The sequence below is a fragment of the Symphodus melops genome (assembly GCF_947650265.1).
Source record: "Symphodus melops genome assembly, chromosome: 10".
Taxonomy (NCBI): Eukaryota; Metazoa; Chordata; class Actinopteri; order Labriformes; family Labridae; genus Symphodus; species Symphodus melops.
In genome coordinates this window covers 159,963-184,940 of record NC_136700.1, presented here as the reverse complement: position 1 = coordinate 184,940, position 24,978 = coordinate 159,963, and the positions used below count along the sequence as shown (strand labels likewise).

The following is a 24,978-nucleotide window of genomic DNA, read 5'->3' as shown; positions in this document are numbered from 1 at the left end:
GGGGACGCCCACAGTGTGACGAGAACCAAAGATGAAGGACAAGTAGAACTCTCTAAATGTCCTACAGGTGGTAGAGTCTGCAGTTATCAGACCTGCTGGTACCTACAGTCTCTAAATGTCCTACAGGAGGTAGAGTCTGCAGTTATCAGACCTGCTGGTACCTACAGTCTCTAAATGTCCTACAGGAGGTAGAGTCTGCAGTTATCAGACCTGCTGGTACCTACAGTCTCTAAACTACAGGAGGTAGAGTCTGCAGTTATCAGACCTGCTGGTACCTACAGTCTCTAAACTACAGGAGGTAGAGTCTGCAGTTATCAGACCTGCTGGTACCTACAGTCTCTAAACTACAGGAGGTAGAGTCTGCAGTTATCAGACCTGCTGGTACCTACAGTCTCTAAATGTCCTACAGGAGGTAGAGTCTGCAGTTATCAGACCTGCTGGTACCTACAGTCTCTAAACTACAGGAGGTAGAGTCTGCAGTTATCAGACCTGCTGGTACCTACAGTCTCTAAACTACAGGAGGTAGAGTCTGCAGTTATCAGACCTGCTGGTACCTACAGTCTCTAAACTACAGGAGGTAGAGTCTGCAGTTATCAGACCTGCTGGTACCTACAGTCTCTAAACTACAGGTGGTAGAGTCTGCAGTTATCAGACCTGCTGGTACCTACAGTCTCTAAACTACAGGAGGTAGAGTCTGCAGTTATCAGACCTGCTGGTACCTACAGTCTCTATACTACAGGAGGTAGAGTCTGCAGTTATCAGACCTGCTGGTACCTACAGTCTCTAAACTACAGGAGGTAGAGTCTGCAGTTATCAGACCTGCTGGTACCTACAGTCTCTATACTACAGGAGGTAGAGTCTGCAGTTATCAGACCTGCTGGTACCTACAGTCTCTAAACTACAGGAGGTAGAGTCTGCAGTTATCAGACCTGCTGGTACCTACAGTCTCTTATTTACTAAACTTCAGATGTGTGCTATCTGATGGATCAGCAGCATGCAGTGAGGATCTTTCATATGAACAAACCAACACGTCTTGGTTCACTCATAGTATTTATATTGATGATTCACTGTTGAACCAGTTGTCCTGATGCAGACTCGTCCCTCGCAGCTCTTGTGTCTGAGCATCATGTCGTGCTCAGTTTAATAGTTCCAGCTTTGTTTGACTTCCAACCGTGCTGGATTATTAGGATGGTCCTGACATGGCCTGTCTCTGGATTATTAGGATGGTCCTGACATGGCCTGTCTCTGGATTATTAGGATGGTCCTGACATGGCCTGTCTCTGGATTATTAGGATGGTCCTGACATGGCCTGTCTCTGGATTATTAGGATGGTCCTGACATGGCCTGTCTCTGGATTATTAGGATGGTCCTGACATGGCCTGTCTCTGGATTATTAGGATGGTCCTGACATGGCCTGTCTCTGGATTATTAGGATGGTCCTCACATGGCCGGTCTCTGGATTATTAGGATGGTCCTGACATGGCCTGTCTCTGGATTATTAGGATGGTCCTGACATGGCCTGTCTCTGGATTATTAGGATGGTCCTGACATGGCCTGTCTCTGGATTATTAGGATGGTCCTGACATGGCCTGTCTCTGGATTATTAGGATGGTCCTGACATGGCCTGTCTCTGGATTATTAGGATGGTCCTGACATGGCCGGTCTCTGGATTATTAGGATGGTCCTGACATGGCCTGTCTCTGGATTATTAGGATGGTCCTGACATGGCCTGTCTCTGGATTATTAGGATGGTCCTGACATGGCCTGTCTCTGGATTATTAGGATGGTCCTGACATGGCCTGTCTCTGGATTATTAGGATGGTCCTGACATGGCCTGTCTCTGGATTATTAGGATGGTCCTGACATGGCCTGTCTCTGGATTATTAGGATGGTCCTGACATGGCCTGTCTCTGGATTATTAGGATGGTCCTGACATGGCCTGTCTCTGGATTATTAGGATGGTCCTGACATGGCCTGTCTCTGGATTATTAGGATGGTCCTGACATGACCTGTCTCTGTATTATTAGGATGGTCCTGACATGGCCTGTCTCTGGATTATTAGGATGGTCCTGACATGACCTGTCTCTCAGCTTTCTTCATTGTCAGCAGGAGAAGCTTCTCTGAACACAAACACAAAAAGCTCCTTCATGTGTTTTAAAGAGTCATCGATGGACATAAAGACGATGTGAACAGTAAAACTGGAACCTAAAACACCCCTCAAACATTTGCGTAAATGACACATCAAATTGAGCGTCAGTGCGTCCTAACCAGCCTGATTACAGTCAGGATGGAGAACTTCCTGTATGTGTTCTTCATGTATGGACCTGTTTGACAGTGAACTTCTCAGAGCTGCAGGAAAAGAGTCAAAGAAAGAAGCATCCTTTCAAACCAAACATGCTTTAATGTTCTCCTTCATCATGTGACAAGCAAAGAAAACAAAGATGTCCGCCGATCTAAACAACAGCTTCACATTTACATTGGAGGGGATATAATACACACACACACACACACACACACACACACACACACACACACACACACACACACACACACACACACACCGAACATCCTCCTCAACCAGCTGTGCTCCACCTCTTTAAAACCAACAAGTCAGGTGACCGCTACGTCAGGTGACGGCTACGTCAGGTGACCGCTACGTCATCAAGCTCACCTGCCAATCAAAGACAGATGATTCTAGTCTACCAACGACAGGGACGAGGACAGGCGGCAGCTGAGTGAAGACACCTATTTCACCTTATTATGACCTTACAGCCATTTATCACATAAAGCAGCTGTCATGACTCAAGACGTCCACCAGGGGTCTGAAGCCCTTTGCAGCTGAGTCTGTTTACTGTAATGTATAGATTTGTAACATGACATGATATGATGTGTGTGTGTCTGATATCAGCTCAGGTCCTCCTGAGAGAAGCACCACCCAGGTCTTCCCCTCCACCAGACCCTGAAGAGGATCTCCGGCCCTCCAGGGTTGGGACAGACCTTTATTCACTTGCTCTTTGAGCATGTTGGACCTTTGGTGGATTTATAGATAAAGTGGGACTTCATGGTTTTCTGTTCACAATGAGCAGAGAGAGCCTGAAGTCCACCTGTGAGCGCTCTGATCCGGGCTGGAGCTCAGGACTCTCCCTCGGCCCTCACACTCTTCAGAGAGCTCTATCATGCTGAGATTTACTTCTATAGCAACAATACAGAAGGCTGGAGTCAGAAGGTCCAGGCTGACCGGGGGGGGGGGGGGGTTGACTGGATCCAGACACAGTGCTCAGTGGTTTTATGTTTTGTACAGTGTTGAACTGTGAAACAGTTATTTAGAATATAAACACAGAGCCTGCATCCTGCATCCAGAGTTCATCATGTGACAGTGTGTGTGTGTGTGTGTGTGTGTGTGTGGGAGCGGCTGCAGCGCCTCCTACCGCACCGACTCGGGTCCTGGACTCGGGTCCTGGACTCTAGTCTGTAGGCTCGAGGTCTTAGCTCGGGTTCTGGACTCGGGTCCTGGACTCTAGTCTGTAGGCTCGAGGTCTTAGCTCGGGTTCTGGACTCGGGTCCTGGACTCTAGTCTGTAGGCACGAGGTCTTAGCTCGGGTTCTGGACTCGGGTCCTGGACTCTAGTCTGTAGGCACGAGGTCTTAGCTCGCGGTGTCGCCGTGCAGCGGCGGAGGGATCTGAGGATGTCGGCAGGCATGACAGTGAACATCGTTTACAGCAGAAGAGATCGGCTAAACGCCGACCTGCAGCAGCACGAACACCTGCCGGCCCCACACTCACACTGGGAGCGCGGACGCCGCCATAGTAAACGAGAGTACGCCGCATGAAATCTCGCAGCATGTAGCAAAGTCTCGCGAGAGTTCCGTCTTAGCGCAGAAAGCAGAGACGGACCAGGAGGAGGACACCTGGGTCAGATTTGCTTTGGTGAAATGTCCCCCCCCCCTCCCAGAAACAACCAGCAGTCCAGCTCACTTCAGATTTGAACACAGCAATTTATTTAGCAGAGAACAAAGGCCTGAAAACAAAGAAGGAAAAGGTCGAAGGTCACGACCTTATCTCAGCTCAGATCACAGGAACTCTCATTGACTCTCCTGCAAATAGAAAGAGGAGACAAAGGAACAAATGGAGGGCTTCTCTCTCCTTATCACACTGTGTTATAATATAATTATAATTATATATTTAGTTTCTTATTTTCAACAATGTCATCAGTAACCAATCAGAAAGCTAGCTTCTCTCAAAGTACAGTAAACAAACTCATCTGGACACGCCCACTCACAGCTCAGCTCTCCTTCTCTCAGCTGTCCGTCTGTCTTCACACAAACACACCAAGACAATAACAAAAGCTTCTTCACACTCATAACATGAAGGTGTCGAGTCCTGGAGCAGAGAGAGTCCCGGTCCTCAGAGTGAACCTGTGGAGCCTCGATAAACCCCCTTCTCTCCAGCTCTTACTGTAACTGAACATGTGACACTCACTTCCTCTCTCTTTGACCCGCCGGCCTCTCCGAGCACACGAGCTGTTTGCATGTGTTTCGTATTCTGGACAGCTGCAGGCCGTACATGACGGGGTTCAGAAGCGGCTGTATGAGCAGGAAATACAGCGACAGAATGATGCGTACAAAGCTCGGCACGCCGCCCATGTCGAATCTGCTCTGAAGTATCTCAAACATACAACCGAAGGAGAAGTTGAGCAGCGAGGCCAGGTGAGGCGTGCAGGTGCTGACGGCCTTTCGGCGGGTCTGTTTGGATCCACAGAAACACACCTGGAAGATTTTAATGTAAGAGAAGAGAATTGGCAGCAGGGGGACTAAGATGGTCAGAACGCTGCCGAAGATCCCGTAGATGTTGTTGACCCGCGTGTCCGAACAAGCTAACTTCACCACCAGGTAGTTGTGACAATACAAACTGGGAATGATGTTTCCACAGAGAGGCAAAGTGATGCTCAGGAATAAAGTGATCAAGAGTTTCACAAAGGAGTAAATCCACATGACGGCGATGAACGTGGCCGCTCTGTTAAAGCTCATCAGACTGTTATACTGCAGAGGGAAGCAGATGGCCAGATACCTGTCGTACGACATGACGGCCAGGTTACAGAACTCGACATTTCCATAAGTGTAGAGACAGAAGATCTGCAGGAAACAGAGAGGAGCAGACACAGTGTGAACATCAGAGAGAATCTGAACCAGCAGGAGAGGAAACAAAGCTGTGCTACCAAACAGCTCGTTCACAAACAGGCTGCACAGGAAGATGTACATGGGCTCATGGAGACTTCTGTTCATACAGATCACCACAATGAGAAACACGTTGATGAAAACTATCAGCATGTACAAGGTCACAGTGAAGGTGAAATACACGTATTTCAAAGATCCTACATACATGTAGCTGCTAAAGATGAAGTAATATAAGGTCGAGTTCACCATCATTCACAACAAACTGATCAATAAAAACCTTTTGATTATTATTATTTCAGTCTGACTTCACAAACAGCCCTTCAACTAAACACACACACACACACACACGCCAGGTAACACACACGCCAACATCTGTCACCTGCTGCAGCGTGTGAGGAGGAGGAGGCTTTATCCAGCTCGCGGCGCCTCCGTCCCCTCCGTCCCCTCCGTCCCCTCCGGTCCCGAGGGGACACGGGCAGCTGACGGGTTTGGACCTTTAGAGATCGATTACAGCGTGTTTGCTGTTGACTTTAAAAAAACATGTTTATTTTAATTAAACAGATACAAAATAAAACCATCTATAACAAATGAAACTTTTATTTTGAAGGTATAATTCCACATATTCATCAGCGCCATGTTTTTCTCCGTCCCGTCTGGAACTACAAGATGACAGGAGAACTACAGAACGTGCTGACATGTTTCTTTGTCTCTCTGAGGATGTTGTGTTGTTCATTCGGCACCGGTTTGGACGCCACGTCGAGAAAGAGATGAAATATACGAGTTTGTAAAATGTGTTTTATTTTGAAATTGACCGGACGCTCTGTGTGTTCGTCTGACTTCCTGTCCTGGTCGTCCAGTTTGACGCGTGCTTGAGGTGAGCGTGTGTTTGAAACGCAGCAGAGCGTTGAGCGTTGTCTAAAGTGGCGAAAAGCGGCGGCGTAGCGCTCCGAGGACGTCAGGACTGAATGTTGGACAGAGACCAGGACGAGTCTTCGTCTTCTCTTGAGCTCGAGGAGAACTCTGTGGCCGGATGGCGAGCTGAGACGGGTGCAGATGCATCACTTCCTGGTGCTGGCACGCCGTGGCCTGGAGGCCTCAGTGAAGGACGCCGCTTTCATTCAAACGTGCTTCTCACCCGCGTGACAGAGTTTCACCAAATACGTCACTTTAAGAAAATCTCCACATTATTGATCTGCAAATAAAACTATGGGTTTAAAGAGAAGTGTGTGTGTGTGTGTGTGTGTGTGTGTGTGTGTGTGTGTGTGTCCGGCCTGAGGTGTGGGGGTCTGAGGGGACGTCATTATGGCCCCTCTGAGGACCAGTGGAAGCAGAGCAGAGGTCTGCGTGCTGATTGGTCTCACTGGTTAACAGCTCTGAAGCTAATTAGTGGAAACAGTGACGAGCGAGAAGACGCCTCAGGGGCAAACATGTTGACAGGCTGGAGTGACCTTTGACCTGAGGGAGCTAATGAGCTCTGCTGATGTAACGTCCTGAGGACCTGAGGACACTGTGGGGACATGAAACAAGTGTTTGTCTGACACTAGTTTGGATTGTTTGTTTCAGCTCAAACTTCAGATCCTGATGATCACACGTGTCTTATGATGGTCCAAACCTGCAGCAGCCCGACCCATAAACCAAGTCCCAGTGAGTCTGCCTCCTGGTCCTGGTCGAGGGGCCTGACGTGTTCGCCAGGTCTTTCTGTAGAAGGTTCCAGATTAAAGAGACCTTTCTGACACTCATTCGATGGTTGAGGTTTAAAGGTGGAACGCTGGTCCTCGCTCCGGTCTTCACGCTGGGTTCAGAGTCCAGAACAGAGTCCAGGTACTCTGAGCCCGTCAGGACACGCTGATGAGATAAACATGTTTAATCCAGGAGGGTCTGAGTCAGCGTGTCGGCTCGGGTCGCTCCCCCTCTGTCAACTACACAGGTGAAAGAAAAGTGGAGTCAATGAAGTTGCACATGAGGAAGAGTCTTTATTGTTACAGTTACACGCTGTCTGCGAGTCCACCACGTCCTCAGCTCACACATTTACTAAGTAAACAAACAAGTCGTCTCAGTCCTGAGACTTTTGAACACACTGAATCTCAGAGGCTTTTATTCTGAAGGAACCTCAGCTCTGTTTGTGTCGGGTTGTCGGGGTCCTTCAGGTTGTGGCACAGTTCAGGCCTTCAGGAGTCAGGAGACCAGCTCCTGTCCCTGCAGGTCTTGTCCTCACCCCCTCCACAGACCCTCATGAAACACTGGTCCAAACCAGAGTCGATCACAGTCCACATGTAGACAAACTCCACAGCTACAGGCTAACGTTGGGCTAACGGTTCGTCCTGGTCTAAACGCTGGAAGCTCCTGGTCTACCTCTCAGCGTTGATCTTATAGCGCAGCACGAAGTACGCCATGAGCCTCAGAGAGAAGAAGAAGATGGCGAGGATGATGAAGTCCAGGTAAAGTTTGGCGTCCAGCATGTCCAGCTCCTTCAGGATGGCCTCAGACTTCTGGAAGTGACAGGTGTCTTCTTCCTCGCAGTGCAGATCGTCCCGGTCCAGGCCGTAGATGGACAGGATGACGCCCTCGAAGCCGTACCTGAAACACGGCACAGGAGGACCAGGAGGTGTTTTATCAAAGGAAGGATCTCGCTCTACGACACTCAGAGAACAGGAAGTGATGTCATAGAGCGGTTTGTCACTGCTCAGGTCGATAAGGTGGAAGTTCAGGTTCAACTGGGATATCAACGCTTCACAGAATCAAAGTCCCACCTGACGTAGGAGATGTAGGACATCCACTGCAGGTACCAGGGTATGGTGTCGAAACTGACAAAGAACCCTGAGAACAGGAGAACCGGGATCGCTGTTACCGGACCCACGAACGTCGCCACCTGCAGGAAATAGAGCAAACACACCTGAGTGCCAGCCCTCGCCATACCTGGATGAAACCTGTGAATGAACCTGAGTTCAGAGGGTCTGACCTGCAGCGAGGTGGACGCAGCTCCGATCAGCAGACCCAGACTCTGAGCCACCAGGGAGGTCAGGACTCCCAGAGACAGGAAGAGGAAGAAGCGACCCGCGTCCGGAGGCTGAGCGGTCATCCAGTACACGATGCTGCAGTACACCACGGGGAAGACCACCTGAAGGACAGCAGACAGAACTTACAGCTGAGGACACCCAGCAGACTGGTCCCTCAGACTGGACCAGCAAACCAGTCCCTCAGACTGGACCAGCAGACTGGTCCATCAGACTGGACCAGCAGACCGGTCCCCTCAGACTGGACCAGCAAACCAGTCCCTCAGACTGGACCAGCAGACCGGTCCATCAGACTGAACCAGCAAACCGGGTCCATCAGACTGGACCAGCAGACCGGTCCCTCAGACTGGACCAGAAGACCGGTCCCTCAGTCTGGACCAGAAGACCGGTCCCTCAGACTGGACAAGCAGACCGGTCCATCAGACTGGACCAGCAGACCGGTCCATCAGACTGGACCAGCAGACCGGTCCCCTCAGACTGGACCAGAAGACCGGACCATCAGACTGGACCAGCAGACCGGACCATCAGACTGGACTAGCAGACCGGACCATCAGACTGGACTAGCAGACTGGTCCATCAGACTGGACCAGCAGCCCAGTCCATCAGACTGGACCAGCAGCCCAGTCCATCAGACTGGACTAGCAGACCTGATTTGTCTGCAGGTTTCCTGACGGGTTCCTCAGCAGAGTCTGGGATGATCGTCTAAATAAGATTCAGTCATTTCCCTTCAGTCTGAACTACTTCCTGTTTGTTAAGATTGGGACGGACATGTGAGGTATTAACTAGCAGCATCCAGCAGGGGGCGACTCCACTGCTTGTAAGAAGCCGTGTAGTCCTGTCCCCAGCAGAGACTTTCCCCTCAGGTCACACGGGGACAACGCTCGCCGTTCTCTCTGTACGCTGATGACGCTGTGTTGTCAGTGTCTGACAGCGTTCACTCAGCGAGGACATCTGGTCCTTCTCAGAGATCTCAGGCTCATCGTCAGGTTGAGCAGGACCCAAGTCTGAACTGAACCCTCCTGGATCAATAAAACCAGAACACAAACCTCCTTTTCTGTCCCTTCGTCCTCCGTAATGTGTCGAGTTGAGTCCAACACACGTTTCCCTCCTGATCTGAAACTCTGCCTCACAACCATCGTGACACGATGTGAGAGTTCAAACAGGGATCAGCAGGTCGACTTTAAACTCTTTATTTATTCTTGTAACAGCAGACGCATCCTGCTCGCTGCTTTGTTCTGGATTTAATGTCCTTGAAGTATTTACCTGGAAGGGAACGTCCGCCATGGTTTTGGCCAGGTAATAAGCCTTCAGACTGTACCAGTAGTTCAGGTGTTCCCTCAGAAAAACTCCCATCTCCAGAGGAACTGGACAAACACAAACACACAGACTGTTGATCCTTTACTTCAGTGTGTGTGTGTGTGTGTGTGTGTGTGTGTGTGTGTGTGTGTGTGTGTGTGTGTGTGTGTGTGCCTCACAGGTGAGCACGGTGGGCATCAGAGCGGCGAACATGAGGAACAACATGGAGAAGAACAGGAAGCCCGAGTTGCTGAGAACCTTCTTGGCCTCGTTCCCGATGCCCAGGTACAGCAGACCAATCAAAACGCCGATCCCGATGTGGGACGAGATCCTCAGATGAGTCAGCACCTACTCGACCAATCACAGGAGGGGCGTGTCACTCTGAGTGTGTTAGAGTGTGTGTGTGTGTGTGTGTGTGGGGGGGGGGGGGGGGTTCTCACAGAGTCTCGGAGGATGCTGAGGAACGTTCTCCTGAACAGGATGAAGAACTGAGTCATGCAGCTGGCAGAGAAACTGTGACAGCCTTCAGACGAGCTCTCCTGAGACAAACACAGAAGATCTTTATCAGTCCCCCCGGCTTCAGGATCGGGGGGGGGGGGGGGGGGGCGATCAGTCTTTACTGATCGGACATGTTTGGATTTACATCGTCAGACCTCACTGAGGTGGAATATTCTGATCAGGAAAGTTCAGTCAATCTTCTGTCAATCAATAAACACTTAGAGGAGCTGCTTGTCAATAGGCAGGGCAGGAACCTGCTTGGGGCCCCAGTAGAGGGCCCCCCTGGCCCCCTCCCTCACAGGGGAGTCTCCCGCTGTGAGGTGCATGCTCGTTTACCTCCTCTGTGCGCTGCCACAGGAACGGGTTTGTGTCTCCATTCAGCTCCGTCTGATGCTCCGTCTCACACTTCCTGTCCTGCACGGCCTTCACCAGGCGGACCATCTGATCCCCGTACTCTCCGGACGCCACCTCCATCACTGAGGAAACAACACACACACACACACACTGAGCCTGTGTGTGTCACTGTGTGCAGCTGCAGTGTCCATAAATCTCCACTAGATGCTGCTGCTGCATCATTAAACTTCCTGATGAAGTGCGTCCACTCAGAGCTGATGTTTTTGTCCCTAACAGGCTCCGGTTGTTCTTCTAAGAGTCTGACAACATTACAGAGATAAACACAAACAGCTGTGACATCACAGGATGCAGGAATCACTGACTTTACATTTTTTATAAAGATTTCTAAAGGAAACATAAATGTGATCAATCTCATTTATGTTTATGGGTTTAAGCCTCCTGACAAACCGTTACACGACCACGTCAATCAGCTCAGCTACACGCCTTATTGTGAATAACTCTGATCCTTCATCCAATCAAAACTGCTGAGTCATCAAAACATTCCCCCCGTACAGTGTGTGTGGATGGAGACATGAGCTAATCACACCTATTTGGTTTTTTGAAGCAGGCTGTAAACATGTTCATGTCTGCTGTAAAAACAGGCTGTTTGAATGGGTGTGTATGTGACTTCCTGTGCTGCTGCAGCCCGCCTCTAGTGGACACTCCAGGTACTGCAGCCAGCCTCTAGTGGACACTCCAGGTACTGCAGCCAGCCTCTAGTGGACACTGCAGGTACTGCAGCCAGCCTCTAGTGGACACTCCAGGTACTGCAGCCAGCCTCTAGTGGACACTACAGGAACTGCAGCCAGCCTCTAGTGGACACTACAGGAACTGCAGCCAGCCTCTAGTGGACACTCCAGGTACTGCAGCCAGCCTCTAGTGGACACTCCAGGTACTGCAGGACTTTACACTTCAGGATCAGACACAAAACATATGACATGCTTCCAGCGGGGTTTCCTACCGAAGTCTGCAGGGTTGTGGTAGGTTGGGCAGTTGAGTCCGAGGTCTCTCAGGTACGGAACCAGACTGGAGACTTTCCCCCTGTAGATACACTGACCCTGACTGAGGACGTACAGCTGACACAGAGGAACAAAGAGAGGTTATAAAGGATCCAGAATAATCATCAACAGAAGGATCCAGAATAATCATCATCAGAAGGATCCAGAATAATCATCAACAGAATAATCATCAACAGAAGGATCCAGAATAATCATCAGCAGAAGGATCCAGAATAATCATCATCAGAAGGATCCAGAATAATCATCAACAGAATAATCATCAACAGAAGGATCCAGAATAATCATCATCAGAAGGATCCAGAATAATCATCATCAGAAGGATCCAGAATAATCATCAACAGAAGGATCCAGAATAATCATCATCAGAAGGATCCAGAATAATCATCATCAGAAGGATCCAGAATAATCATCATCAGAAGGATCCAGAATAATCATCATCAGAAGGATCCAGAATAATCATCATCAGAAGGATCCAGAATAATCATCATCAGAAGGATCCAGAATAATCATCATCAGAAGGATCCAGAATAATCATCAACAGAATAATCATCAACAGAAGGATCCAGAATAATCATCAACAGAAGGATCCAGAATAATCATCAACAGAAGGATCCAGAATAATCATCAACAGAAGGATCCAGAATAATCATCATCAGAAGGATCCAGAATAATCATCATCAGAATAATCATCATCAGAAGGATCCAGAATAATCATCATCAGCTGACTGAATCACCTTGTCAAAGAGTTCGAACAGTTTGGCGCTCGGTTGGTGGATGGTGCAGATGACGGTCCGTCCTCCCTGAGCCAGAGCCTTCAGCAGAGACACCACCTGGAAACAAGACGAGCTGTCCAGGCCACTGAGACACACACACACACACACACACACACACACACACACACACACACACACACACACACACACACACACACAGCTCAGACACATACACCAGGTGTATCCAGGTGTTTCATGTGATGTCACTCGAGTCAGCATCGTTTCACTTCAACAAGTTAGAAAACATCTTTAGCCCGCTGCTCAGCCATTACTAACAGTCTGTAGTCCAGGTGCATTGTGGGTAATGTAGGAGCCAAATGAAGCTAAAGATGAAGTCCTGAGTGTGATTGAAGTGATACACCTGTCAGTCATGATGAATCATCAGGTGTGTGTTTGTCACCTGGTGGGCTCATCGAAGAACATGACGGGCGGGTTGTTGACCAGCTCCAGAGCGATGGCCAGCCTCTTCCTCTGCCCCCCCGACAGGTGAGACGTCCTGGTTTTAGCACAGTCCAGTAACCCGAGAGCCATCAGAATCTCCCTGACCTGAACACACACACACACACACACACACACACACACACACACACACACACACACATGCACACACACACACACACACAGCTTTTTAATTGGTCCTCTCTGGAATAAACAACCTTTTAATATCAGATCTGAAACTGAACAGTTGAAACATTTATTAGTTTTTATTGTAAACAGCAGAATCAGCTGATCTGTTGTTTAGAGCTTTAACTTTAACATCCCCGAGTGCAGGAGAAAACAAACTTATAATACTTCATTCAAAAACACGATTCAAACCAGGAACATGTAGGTGACCCCGGAGCCCCCGGAGACCCTGGAGACCCCAGAGACCCCTGGACACCCCAGAGACCCTGGACACCCCGGAGACCCTGGACACCCCGGAGACCCTGGAGATCAGAGTCCAGAAACACAGTGACATTGCTTCTGATGAACTTACCATCTCTATGCGAGCTTCCTCCTTCTCCTGCAGCTTCAGGTTGGCTGAGACCTGCAGAGAGACCATCATCAGAGCAGAACCCACAGAGACCGGATCACAGTCCACACTGAACTGGAAAACTTTAGACCTGATAGTGTTCAGCTTAAAGCTCTGAAACAAGAAGAAGAAGAGGTACCATCATGGCCTCCTGCACGGTGAGGTGAGGCAGCAGCATGTCGTCCTGCATGATGTAACAGGAAACCTTCCTGAAGGAGCGCAGGTCTCTGGGCTGATTGTTGATCAGGATCTCCCCCTTCATCCCCGTCTCCCTGCTCTCTCACACACACACACACACACACACACACACACACACACACTTTCAGGCTGTTTCATGCTATGAACCCCCCATAGAAGATCTTATCATGTCACACTCGAGTCCACAGATGTGTATGTGTATGTACCCACCTGTACCCGGCCAGGATGTTCATCAGCGTGGACTTCCCGGCTCCTGAGGGCCCCATGATGGCCACCAGGTTCCCGCTGGTGAACTTCCCAGAGATCCCTTTGAGCAGATTCTTGAAACCTGAGACGGAAAAGAAACAATCAGTGAGCAGGTTCCCAGGCACTCTGAGAGTCGCTCTTTGTGCTCGAGTCCTCCAGATCAGGTTTCACATTGTTCGATTTCACACCAGTCTGCTCAGATTCACACACACACAAATACCTCCGAGACACACACACACACACACACACACACACACCTGGACTCACCTGAGCCCAGCCGCACAGCTCATCTGAAACTTTCAGATCTGCTTTTTATATAATCTCACATTTAAATAAGAGACGTTTCCTGAGATTTATGTCCAGTGACACATGACATAAAGTAATACACCAACAGACAAACCAGAGACCACCTAAGACCACCAGAGGCCACCTGAACCAACCAAAGACTACCTGAGAACTCCAGAGACCACCTGAGACTACCTGAGAACACTTGAGGCCACCTGAGACCACCTGAACCAACCAAAGACCACCTGAGACTACCTGAGAACACTTGAGGCCAACTGAGACTACCTGAACCAACCAAAGACCACCTGAGAACACTTGAGGCCACCTGAGACCACCTAAGACTACCTGAGAACACTTGAGGCCACCTGAGACCACCCGAACCAACCATAGACCACCAGAGAACACTTGAGGCCACCTGAGACCACTTGAAACAACCGAAGACCACCTGAGGGTCTTTCTGTAAAAACTAAACCAACTCTCATTTAAACACATGAATTTATGATGATGAAGATGAAGATGAAGATGAAGATGAAGATGAAGATGAAGATGATAGTAACTGCTGCTGTTTATCTGCTGATGAAAGCTGAACGACGTTTAACAAGATTATCAGATTTAATCTGATGTAATCAGCTCTGACCGACAGTAACCTCCACCACACCATACACACTATACTACACACTATACTACACACTGTACTACACACTATACTACACACTGTACTACACACTGTACTACACACTGTACTACACACTATACTACACACTGTACTACACACTGTACTACACACTGTACTACACACTGTACTACACACTGTACTACACACTGTACTACACACTATACTACACACTATACTACACACTATACTACACACTGTACTACACACTATACTACACACTATACTACACACTGTACTACACACTGTACTACACACTATACTACACACTGTACTACACACTGCACTACACACTGTACTACACACTATACTACACACTATACTACACACTGTACTACACACTATACTACACACTATACTACACACTATACTACACACTATACTACACACTGTACTACACACTATACTACACACTATACTACACACTGTACTACACACTGTACTACACACTGTACTACACACTATACTACACACTGTACTACACACTGTACTACACACTATACTACACACACATGTATATGTATATATGTATGCATGTTTTCTTTATAACATGTATGTACGTGTATATATGTATGCATGTTTTCTTTATAACATGTATGTATGTGTATGTATGTATGCATGTTTTCTTTATAACATGTATGTACGTGTATATATGAATGCATGTTTTCTTTATAACATGTATGTATATGTATATATGTATGCATGTTTTCTTTATAACATGTATGTATATGTATATATGTATGCATGTTTTCTTTATAACATGTATGTATATGTATATATGTATGCATGTTTTCTTTATAACATGTATGTACGTGTATGTATGTATGCATGTTTTCTTTATAACATGTATGTATGTGTATATATGTATGCATGTTTTCTTTATAACATGTATGTATATGTATATATGTATGCATGTTTTCTTTATAACATGTATGTATATGTATATATGTATGCATGTTTTCTTTATAACATGTATGTATGTGTATGTATGTATGCATGTTCTTTATAACATGTATGTACGTGTATATATGTATGCATGTTTTCTTTATAACATGTATGTATGTGTATGTATGTATGCATGTTTTCTTTATAACATGTATGTATATGTATATATGTATGCATGTTTTCTTTATAACATGTATGTCCGTGTATATATGTATGCATGTTTTCTTTATAACATGTATGTATGTGTATGTATGTATGCATGTTTTCTTTATAACATGTATGTACGTGTATATATGTATGCATGTTTTCTTTATAACATGTATGTATGTGTATGTATGTATGCATGTTTTCTTTATAACATGTATGTATATGTATATATGTATGCATGTTTTCTTTATAACATGTATGTATATGTATATATGTATGCATGTTTTCTTTATAACATGTATGTATGTGTATGTATGTATGCATGTTTTCTTTATAACATGTATGTACGTGTATATATGTATGCATGTTTTCTTTATAACATGTATGTATATGTATATATGTATGCATGTTTTCTTTATAACATGTATGTATGTGTATGTATGCATGTTTTCTTTATAACATGTATGTATGTGTATATATGTATGCATGTTTTCTTTATAACATGTATGTACGTGTATGTATGTATGCATGTTTTCTTTATAACATGTATGTACGTGTATATATGTATGCATGTTTTCTTTATAACATGTATGTATATGTATATATGTATGCATGTTTTCTTTATAACATGTATGTATGTGTATGTATGTATGCATGTTTTCTTTATAACATGTATGTATGTGTATGTATGTATGCATGTTTTCTTTATAACATGTATGTACGTGTATATATGTATGCATGTTTTCTTTATAACATGTATGTACGTGTATGTATGTATGCATGTTTTCTTTATAACATGTATGTGTATGTATGCATGTTTTCTTTATAACATGTATGTATGTGTATGTATGCATGTTTTCTTTATAACATGTATGTACGTGTATATATGTATGCATGTTTTCTTTATAACATGTATGTACGTGTATATATGTATGCATGTTTTCTTTATAACATGTATGTATATGTATATATGTATGCATGTTTTCTTTATAACATGTATGTACGTGTATGTATGTATGCATGTTTTCTTTATAACATGTATGTATGTGTATGTATGTATGCATGTTTTCTTTATAACATGTATGTATGTGTATGTATGCATGTTTTCTTTATAACATGTATGTACGTGTATATATGTATGCATGTTTTCTTTATAACATGTATGTACGTGTATATATGTATGCATGTACACTCATGAAGGACAGAGGAATCAAACTCTGTTTGCAGAGAGAGGGGAAGGTGCACACTCTGACAAACGTTTAGCTGATCTAGAGACGGGTACAGAGGCGGGAATCGAACGATGTGACCACCAAGTGTGCTGCAGGCATTACATGAATCAATCCTCTCCTCCTCTCTCCCTCTCTTCTGTTCCTGCCCTCTCCTTTCCTCTCCTCCTCTCTCCCTCTCTTCTGTTCCTGCCCTCTCCTTTCCTCTCCTCCTCTCTCCCTCTCTTCTGTTCCTGCCCTCTCCTTTCCTCTCCTCCTCTCTCCCTCTCTTCTGTTCCTGCCCTCTCCTTTCCTCTCCTCCTCTCTCCCTCTCTTCTGTTCCTGCCCTCTCCTTTCCTCTCCTCCTCTCTCCCTCTCTTCTGTTACTGCCCTCTCCTTTCCTCTCCTCCTCTCTCCCTCTCTTCTGTTCCTGCCCTCTCCTTTCCTCTCCTCCTCTCTCCCTCTCTTCTGTTACTGCCCTCTCCTTTCCTCTCCTCCTCTCTCCCTCTCTTCTGTTACTGCCCTCTCCTTTCCTCTCCTCCTCTCTCCCTCTCTTCTGTTCCTGCCCTCTCCTTTCCTCTCCTCCTCTCTCCCTCTCTTCTGTTACTGCCCTCTCCTTTCCTCTCCTCCTCTCTCCCTCTCTTCTGTTCCTGCCCTCTCCTTTCCTCTCCTCCTCTCTCCCTCTCTTCTGTTCCTGCCCTCTCCTTTCCTCTCCTCCTCTCTCCCTCTCTTCTGTTACTGCCCTCTCCTTTCCTCTCCTCCTCTCTCCCTCTCTTCTGTTCCTGCCCTCTCCTTTCCTCTCCTCCTCTCTCCCTCTCTTCTGTTACTGCCCTCTCCTTTCCTCTCCTCCTCTCTCCCTCTCTTCTGTTCCTGCCCTCTCCTTTCCTCTCCTCCTCTCTCCCTCTCTTCTGTTCCTGCCCTCTCCTTTCCTCTCCTCCTCTCTCCCTCTCTTCTGTTACTGCCCTCTCCTTTCCTCTCCTCCTCTCTCCTTCTGTTACTGCCCTCTCCTTTCCTCTCCTCCTCTCTCCCTCTCTTCTGTTACTGCCCTCTCCTTTCCTCTCCTCCTCTCTCCCTCTCTTCTGTTACTGCCCTCTCCTTTCCTCTCCTCCTCTCTCCCTCTCTTCTGTTCCTGCCCTCTCCTTTCCTCTCCTCCTCTCTCCCTCTCTTCTGTTCCTGCCCTCTCCTTTCCTCTCCTCCTCTCTCCCTCTCTTCTGTTACTGCCCTCTCCTTTCCTCTCCTCCTCTCTCCCTCTCTTCTGTTACTGCCCTCTCCTTTCCTCTCCTCCTCTCTCCCTCTCTTCTGTTACTGCCCTCTCCTTTCCTCTCCTCCTCTCTCCCTCTCTTCTGTTACTGCCCTCTCCTTTCCTCTCCTCCTCTCTCCTTCTGTTACTGCCCTCTCCTTTCCTCTCCTCCTCTCTCCCTCTCTTCTGTTACTGCCCTCTCCTTTCCTCTCCTCCTCTCTCCCTCTCTTCTGTTACTGCCCTCTCCTTTCCTCTCCTCCTCTCTCCCTCTCTTCTGTTACTGCCCTCTCCTTTCCTCTCCTCCTCTCTCCCTCTCTTCTGTTACTGCCCTCTCCTTTCCTCTCCTCCTCTCTCCCTCTCTTCTGTTACTGCCCTCTCCTTTCCTCTCCTCCTTGTTACTCTGCTGGTCTCTAACACCTTCATATGTTTATTATCTCTTCAATGAGTCAGCACAGTCAAAGACAATGAATGAGTCTAAAGGTAGAGGAAGTGTCCTACACACACAACATACCATCTGATCTGTGTGTGTGTGTGTGTGTGTGTGTGTGTGTGTGTGTGTGTGTCTCTGTGTGTGTGTGTGTGTGTGTGTGTGTGTGTGTGTGTGTGTGTGTGTGTGTGTGTGTGTGTGTGTGTGTGTGTGTGTGTGTGTGTGTGTGTGTGTCTCTCTGTGTGTGTGTGTGTGTGTCTCTGTGTGTGTGTGTGTGTGTGTGTGTGTGTCTCTCTGTGTGTGTGTGTGTGTGTGTGTGTGTGTGTGTGTGTGTGTGTGTGATGATCACAGCTGCTGACTGAGTGTCATCAGAGCTCACATATAATATGGGACTGATGAGGATCAAGCTTTGTATCCGGATCAGGGTTTATTTTAAACTCTGGGTTCTCTCTTCCCTCAGTTTGGACTGTCAGGTAAGGAACTTCTGTTGGTCTGTAGTGAGGAAGATGACCTGCAGTGACCTCATCAACAGTCTGCTGATGCAAAACCAGTTACCCATGATGCATCAGGATACATCAGGAGCTGGTCTTCACTGTTTAAGACATGTTGAACATCAGATCCTTCAGGTGTGTCACACCTGGCAGGTGAGCCGCTCTCACTGAAACTCGGGTTCTTTAACATGAACCACAACAAAGAGTTCATGGAAACCTGAGCAGTTAAACCCTCTGACAGCATCTCATTACAGACTTAACACAACACAACAGCAGCTTTACACTGAGCTGCTCCGTCATTGTCCTCCAAGTGCTCAAACTGAGCGGCGGCTCCGTTAATGAACAAATGTTCAGTACGTCCACGCCTCGTGTTTTCTCCCACATCCTGTTTCATGAGACGTGACACATCACGAACTGCAGACAAATCTGCACAACCTTTCATCAATGTGTTGCCAATGTTTCTGTCCGGAATCATGACCAACACATGTGTGCAACCTATCGAGCGTGTTCAGGAGTCTGTCTGCTCTAAAGCGCCGTGCTTAGGACTGTTGTTGCCATGGTAACAAACCGGTACAGATGTCAACTGTTCTGGCGTTGTGACAGTCCTACTGGTCCAGCAGGGTTGTCATGGTAACAGAACTTTGAACTTCTGTATGATTTATCTCTGAGCCCAGCGTTCTGCTGTCCGACCTGCAGCGCTCAGGAGCACACCGTGATGTTGCTCTATCAACTTCCTGGATCTTCACGTCACTTCAGGATGAGCTGCTGTAACCCTGAAAGCTAGCACTGTCCACGGGTTCCAACAGTTGACTCATGTAAATACCTTGAACAGTGTTCCACTCTGAACTCGAGGTCATGAACAGGATGCACAGAGCGGGGGGGGGGAGGAGCTACAGATGGACCAAACGCAGCTCTGCAGCACCAATAGGACACACAGAGCATCCTCACCGTCAGCTGCTTGGACACGCTCGCCTCACATCCAGCATCGCACTCCCGAAAAAAGAACACCGAATAAAAGGTGATTTTGGGCTCTCAACTCAAAAGCAAGGACCTTCATTTCCTCCTTCGCTCTGTTGACTATTTGGCCCAAAGGTCCCAGCATGTGGTGTAGTAATAATTAGCATAAATATTAATGGAAGGACAGTATGGGTGCAGGCCCCCCCCTCCACAGTCTGTGCAGTCACCTGCAGAGGGCAGTAAACCCTGCACTCTGACTGACAGGCAGTCTTCGTCACATAGTGCAGAAACACGCTTGGTTTCTTCATTCTCTTGTTTTGGTTTGATGTGAGTGACGGAGCTGCTTCTAATCTGACCTGCAGCTATTAACAGCATCGACTCTGACTGAGATTAACAGATTACAGCCTGCTAATCCAGAACACACACACACACACACACACACACACACACACACACACACACACACACACACACACACACACACACACACACACACACACACACACACACACACACACACACACACACACACACACACACACACCATCTCTGACAACAATAAACTGTTGCATAAACCTTTTTAACCTCCCGTTTATGTTTTTTGCTCGTTCAGATCATGTTGCAGACGTGTACGAGAAGATTTTAACAATTAATCATGTCCAATCAAAACACAAGAATCATAATGACAAGTGTGTAGCTTTATCAAACCAGACGTTCTCAGTCACACAGTACCGTGTGTGACTACCATCTGCCTTTATAACACTAACTCAATTTCCACCAGCTCCAGGGCCATCAGTGCGTTTGACGATCCGCCCCACTGGGTCCACATCACAGGAGAACTACAAAATCACAGAAAACTACAAGATGACAGGAAGAACTACAAGATCACAGAGAACTACAAGATCACAGGAAGAACTACAAGATCACAGGAGAACTACAAGATCACAGGAAGAACTACAATATCACAGGTTGAACTACAAGATTACAGGAGAACTACAAGATCACAGGAGAACTACAAGATCACAGAGAACTACAAGATCACAGGAAGAACTACAAGATCACAGAAGAACTACAAGATCACAGAGAACTACAATCACAGAGAACTACAAGTTCACTGAAGAACGACAAGATCACAGAGAACTACAATCACAGAGAACTACAAGATCACAGGAAGAACTACAAGATCACAGAAGAACTACAAGATCACAGAGAACTACAAGATCACAGAGAACTACAATCACAGAGAACTACAAGATCACAGAGAACTACAAGATCACAGGAAGAACTACAAGATGACAGAGAACTACAAGATCACAAGAAGAACTACAAGATGACAGAGAACTACAAGATCACAGAGAACTACAAGATCACAGAAAGAACTACAAGATCACAGGAAGAACTACAAGATCACAAGAGAACTACAAGATGACAGAGAACTACAAGATCACAGAGAACTACAATCACAGAGAACTACAAGATCACAGGAAGAACTACAAGATCACAGAGAACTACAATCACAGAGAACTACAAGATCATAGAGAACTACAAGATCACAGAGAACTACAATCACAGAGAACTACAAGATCACAGAGAACTACAAGATCACAGAGAACTACAATCACAGAGAACTACAAGATCACAGGAAGAACTACAAGATCACAGAGAACTACAATCACAGAGAACTACAAGATCACAGAGAACTACAAGATCACAGAGAACTACAAAGGAGAGAGAATGTTGCTTTGTCTCTCTGAGGATGGTTTGTTGTTCATTCTGATTTGACGCCATGTTGAGAAAGTGATGGAATAAACTCTCAGGAGTTTGATGTATTTTATTTTGAAAATTGACCTGTGTGTTTCCTTGTCTGACTTCCTGTCCGGGTCGTTCTATTTCGCTGTGACGCAGTAATCATACTGCAGAATTAAAAGCTTTGATTCAATTCCATTGAAACTGAAAAATATCTGTTTGTTACCATGGAAACACAGACAGAGTCCGAGACACCAGATATCGGATCATGTCTTGAAGGTTGCAGACAAACACACTAAATCAGCCCCAAACGTTGGCGTGCCTCCTGACACATGATATGAGTGCAGGCTGTCAGTTCATGTACGAGTTGTGTGTCAGTACCTTTTTTCCTCCACCAGGGGCCGTCTCTGACAGAGTACGAAACGTCCTTGAATTCAATGTTGACTGCTGGTCTCCGTGGTAACGAGGAGAACCTCTGGGCCTCTGTCAGGCTGTTTTCCAGCTTCTTCAGGTGTCCCTGCAGCAGCGGGGTCTGCTGGCCGCCTGTCTGCTGTTTGTTGACCACCTCGTCCAGACAAACGCATACCGTCCTGGGGTCCAACATCAGGTCTGGGGGCCCGTTGGTGTTCTGAGGGTCAGATGTTATGGATGATTATGAGTATGAAAAGACTGAGTACATGACAGATCGAGAAACATGAAGACACAACATGTACAGCTCCCCCTGCTGACTGGCTGCAGTATTGAGTTCCACTTCTCGAGCACTGCCGAGGTGCCCTTAAGCAAGGCACCAAACCCCCACCAGGGGGCACTTCCAGGAGAAGGAGGAGGAGGTAACTGTCGGGCAGGGAAGAGCTTAGTTACCGAGGATTTAAAGCCACCAAACGGGCCGCAGCCTCCTGCTGTGATTCAGCACAGAAACACCTTCACCCTCATCATCCTCACAAACGTGACTCTGCTCTCGTGTTCGAACTCCTTCTTTATATTTCCATCGATTCATTTCAGATCTGCTCAGGCTGACACTGGGCCGACAGCAGCTCAGACTGGTTGTGAACCAGCATCGTGCTGGTCTCTGGAGAGGTGCCAGGGCGCTCTGACATCACTCCACGCATGATTCAGGCCTGTGAGACAGCATCTCCTGACAACAAGCAGCAGGAATGAGCCTGTGGTTGTTTCCTACTGGAATAGCCAAAGTGTCAGCGAACATCACAGCGTGACATTTGAACCCTAATGACACGTTTCTATTGGACGTGGACGTGGAACGAGGAAGGAGGGCGCTCTACAAGAAGCTGAAACTGTCCTCCCTCAGCAGCGATGGTTAGCTCGTTAGCTCATTAGCTCGTTGTACAAAGTGTAGATAACAATGTGTCACATGATATCCAATAATATCCATCATGACGGAAATGTTGACCTTTGACCTGTGCCACCAATCTTACAATTAAGTTGGTCCCAGTATACGTCCCAATGTGTCCTAGTATATGTCCCAGTATGTTCCAGTATATGTCCCAGTGTGTCCCAGTATGTGTCCTAGTATGTGTCCCAGGGTGTCCTAGTATGTGTTCCAGTGTGTCCTAGTATATGTCCCAGTATGTGTCCCAGTGTGTCCTAGTATATGTCCCAGTATGTGTCCTAGTATGTGTCCCAGTATATTTCCCAGTGTGTCCTAATATATGTCCCAGTATGTGTCCTAGTATATGTCCCAGTATGTGTCCTAGTATATGTCCCAGTATGTGTCCCAGTATATTTCCCAGTGTGTCCCAGTGTGTCCCAGTACTCACCATGATGATGGAGTTGGTGACGGTGGGGTTGTGGACGGACCAAGCGGCCATCAAACAGGCCATGTCAGGTGGACAGCAGCTCTGACTGTCCGCTCGCTCTCGTCTGATCACTGCTCTCACTCTGACAGCTGCTCTGCCTGCTGGCCACGCCCACTTGTCAGTAGGCCCCGCCTGGCCTCCCCCCTCACGGCCCCGCCCCCCTGCAGTCTGTGCAGGAATAATGGTTTAAGTAGGCTCTGTCTGCTGGATTCAAGTTTCAACATGTCCCCTGACTGTTGAATTAAAGAGTTTCTTTACTGAGCTCAGTGAAACAGACGCTCAGGTACGCACAGGTGAGAAGACCTTACAGGAAACAACAGGAGGACCGTTAAGACAAACCTTTACACTGAAGCAGACCACAGATCTAAATGCTTCCTTTAAAGGCTCCTGATGACATCACAGGTGTGCAGAGGACATGTTTGTTTTCATTATGAAGGTGTTATTCAGGACCCAGTGTTGAAGCAGTACCTGGAGTGTCCACTAGAGGCTGGCTGCAGTACCTGGAGTGTCCACTAGATGCTGGCTGCAGTACCTGGAGTGTCCACTAGAGGCTGGCTGCAGTACCTGGAGTGTCCACTAGATGCTGGCTGCAGTACCTGGAGTGTCCACTAGATGCTGGCTGCAGTACCTGGAGTGTCCACTAGAGGCTGGCTGCAGTACCTGGAGTGTCCACTAGAGGCTGGCTGCAGTACCTGGAGTGTCCACTAGATGCTGGCTGCAGTACCTGGAGTGTCCACTAGAGGCTGGCTGCAGTACCTGGAGTGTCCACTAGAGGCTGGCTGCAGTACCTGGAGTGTCCACTAGATGCTGGTTGCAGTACCTGGAGTGTCCACTAGATGCTGGCTGCAGTACCTGGAGTGTCCACTAGAGGCTGTCTGCAGTACCTGGAGTGTCCACTAGAGGCTGGCTGCAGTTCCTGGAGTGCCCACTAGAGGCTGGCTGCAGTTCCTGGAGTGTCCACTAGAGGCTGGCTGCAGTACCTGGAGTGTCCACTAGAGGCTGATTGCAGTTCCTGGAGTGTCCACTAGAGGCTGGCTGCAGTACCTGGAGTGTCCACTAGAGGCTGGCTGCAGCAGCACAGGAAGTCACATACACACCCATTCAAACAGCCTGTTTTTACAGCAGACATGAACATGTTTACAGCCTGCTTCAAAAAACCAAATAGGTGTGATTAGCTCATGTCTCCATCCACACACACTGTACGGGGGAATGTTTTGATGACTCAGCAGTTTTGATTGGATGAAGGATCAGAGTTATTCACAATATGGCGTGTAGCTGAACTGATTGACAGGTCGTGTAACGGTTTGTCGTTTCCAGCCCGGAGACCGCCGTCAATGGGACTCCAGCGCCCCCTGCAGGAGGACACATGGGGGACTCCAGCGCCCCCTGCAGGAGGACACATGGGGGACTCCAGCGCCCCCTGCA

General features: G+C 47.4%; 2 protein-coding genes across 2 annotated transcripts; both read right to left on the bottom strand.

The window, feature by feature from the left end:
- Positions 1-4,475: 4,475 nt before the first annotated feature.
- Positions 4,476-5,423, bottom strand: LOC306830660 (olfactory receptor 4E2-like; the record flags this gene model as incomplete). Its single annotated transcript, XM_079354252.1, has 1 exon — positions 4,476-5,423. The coding sequence occupies one exon, from the start codon at positions 5,421-5,423 to the stop codon at positions 4,476-4,478; it is 948 nt and encodes a 315-aa protein (XP_079210378.1).
- A 1,793-nt stretch (positions 5,424-7,216) lies between these two features.
- Positions 7,217-23,667, bottom strand: abcg1 (ATP-binding cassette, sub-family G (WHITE), member 1). The gene is made up of 15 exons (XM_079354059.1): positions 23,515-23,667; positions 22,121-22,367; positions 13,588-13,705; positions 13,319-13,451; positions 13,144-13,194; positions 12,568-12,713; positions 12,129-12,252; positions 11,337-11,451; positions 10,319-10,458; positions 9,925-10,023; positions 9,664-9,832; positions 9,452-9,552; positions 8,134-8,292; positions 7,925-8,043; positions 7,217-7,751 (listed from the first exon to the last, which is right to left on the bottom strand). Exons 1-15 carry the CDS (start codon positions 23,575-23,577, stop codon positions 7,523-7,525), a joined length of 2,013 nt encoding a protein of 670 aa, XP_079210185.1. The 5' UTR covers positions 23,578-23,667; the 3' UTR covers positions 7,217-7,522.
- Between the last annotated feature and the right edge of the window lie 1,311 nt (positions 23,668-24,978).

Bases quoted from the DNA above. Each gene is read 5' to 3' on its own strand.
- abcg1 (XM_079354059.1), bottom strand. From the start codon at position 23,577: ATGGCCTGTTTGATGGCCGCTTGGTCCGTCCACAACCCCACCGTCACC. The intron at 22,368-23,514 runs GTGAGTACTGGG...TCTGACCCTCAG, and splicing joins TCACCAACTCCATCATCATG to AACACCAACGGGCCCCCAGA. The intron at 8,293-9,451 runs GTAAATACTTCA...GCTGTCCTTCAG, and splicing joins TGGCGGACGTTCCCTTCCAG to GTGGTCTTCCCCGTGGTGTA.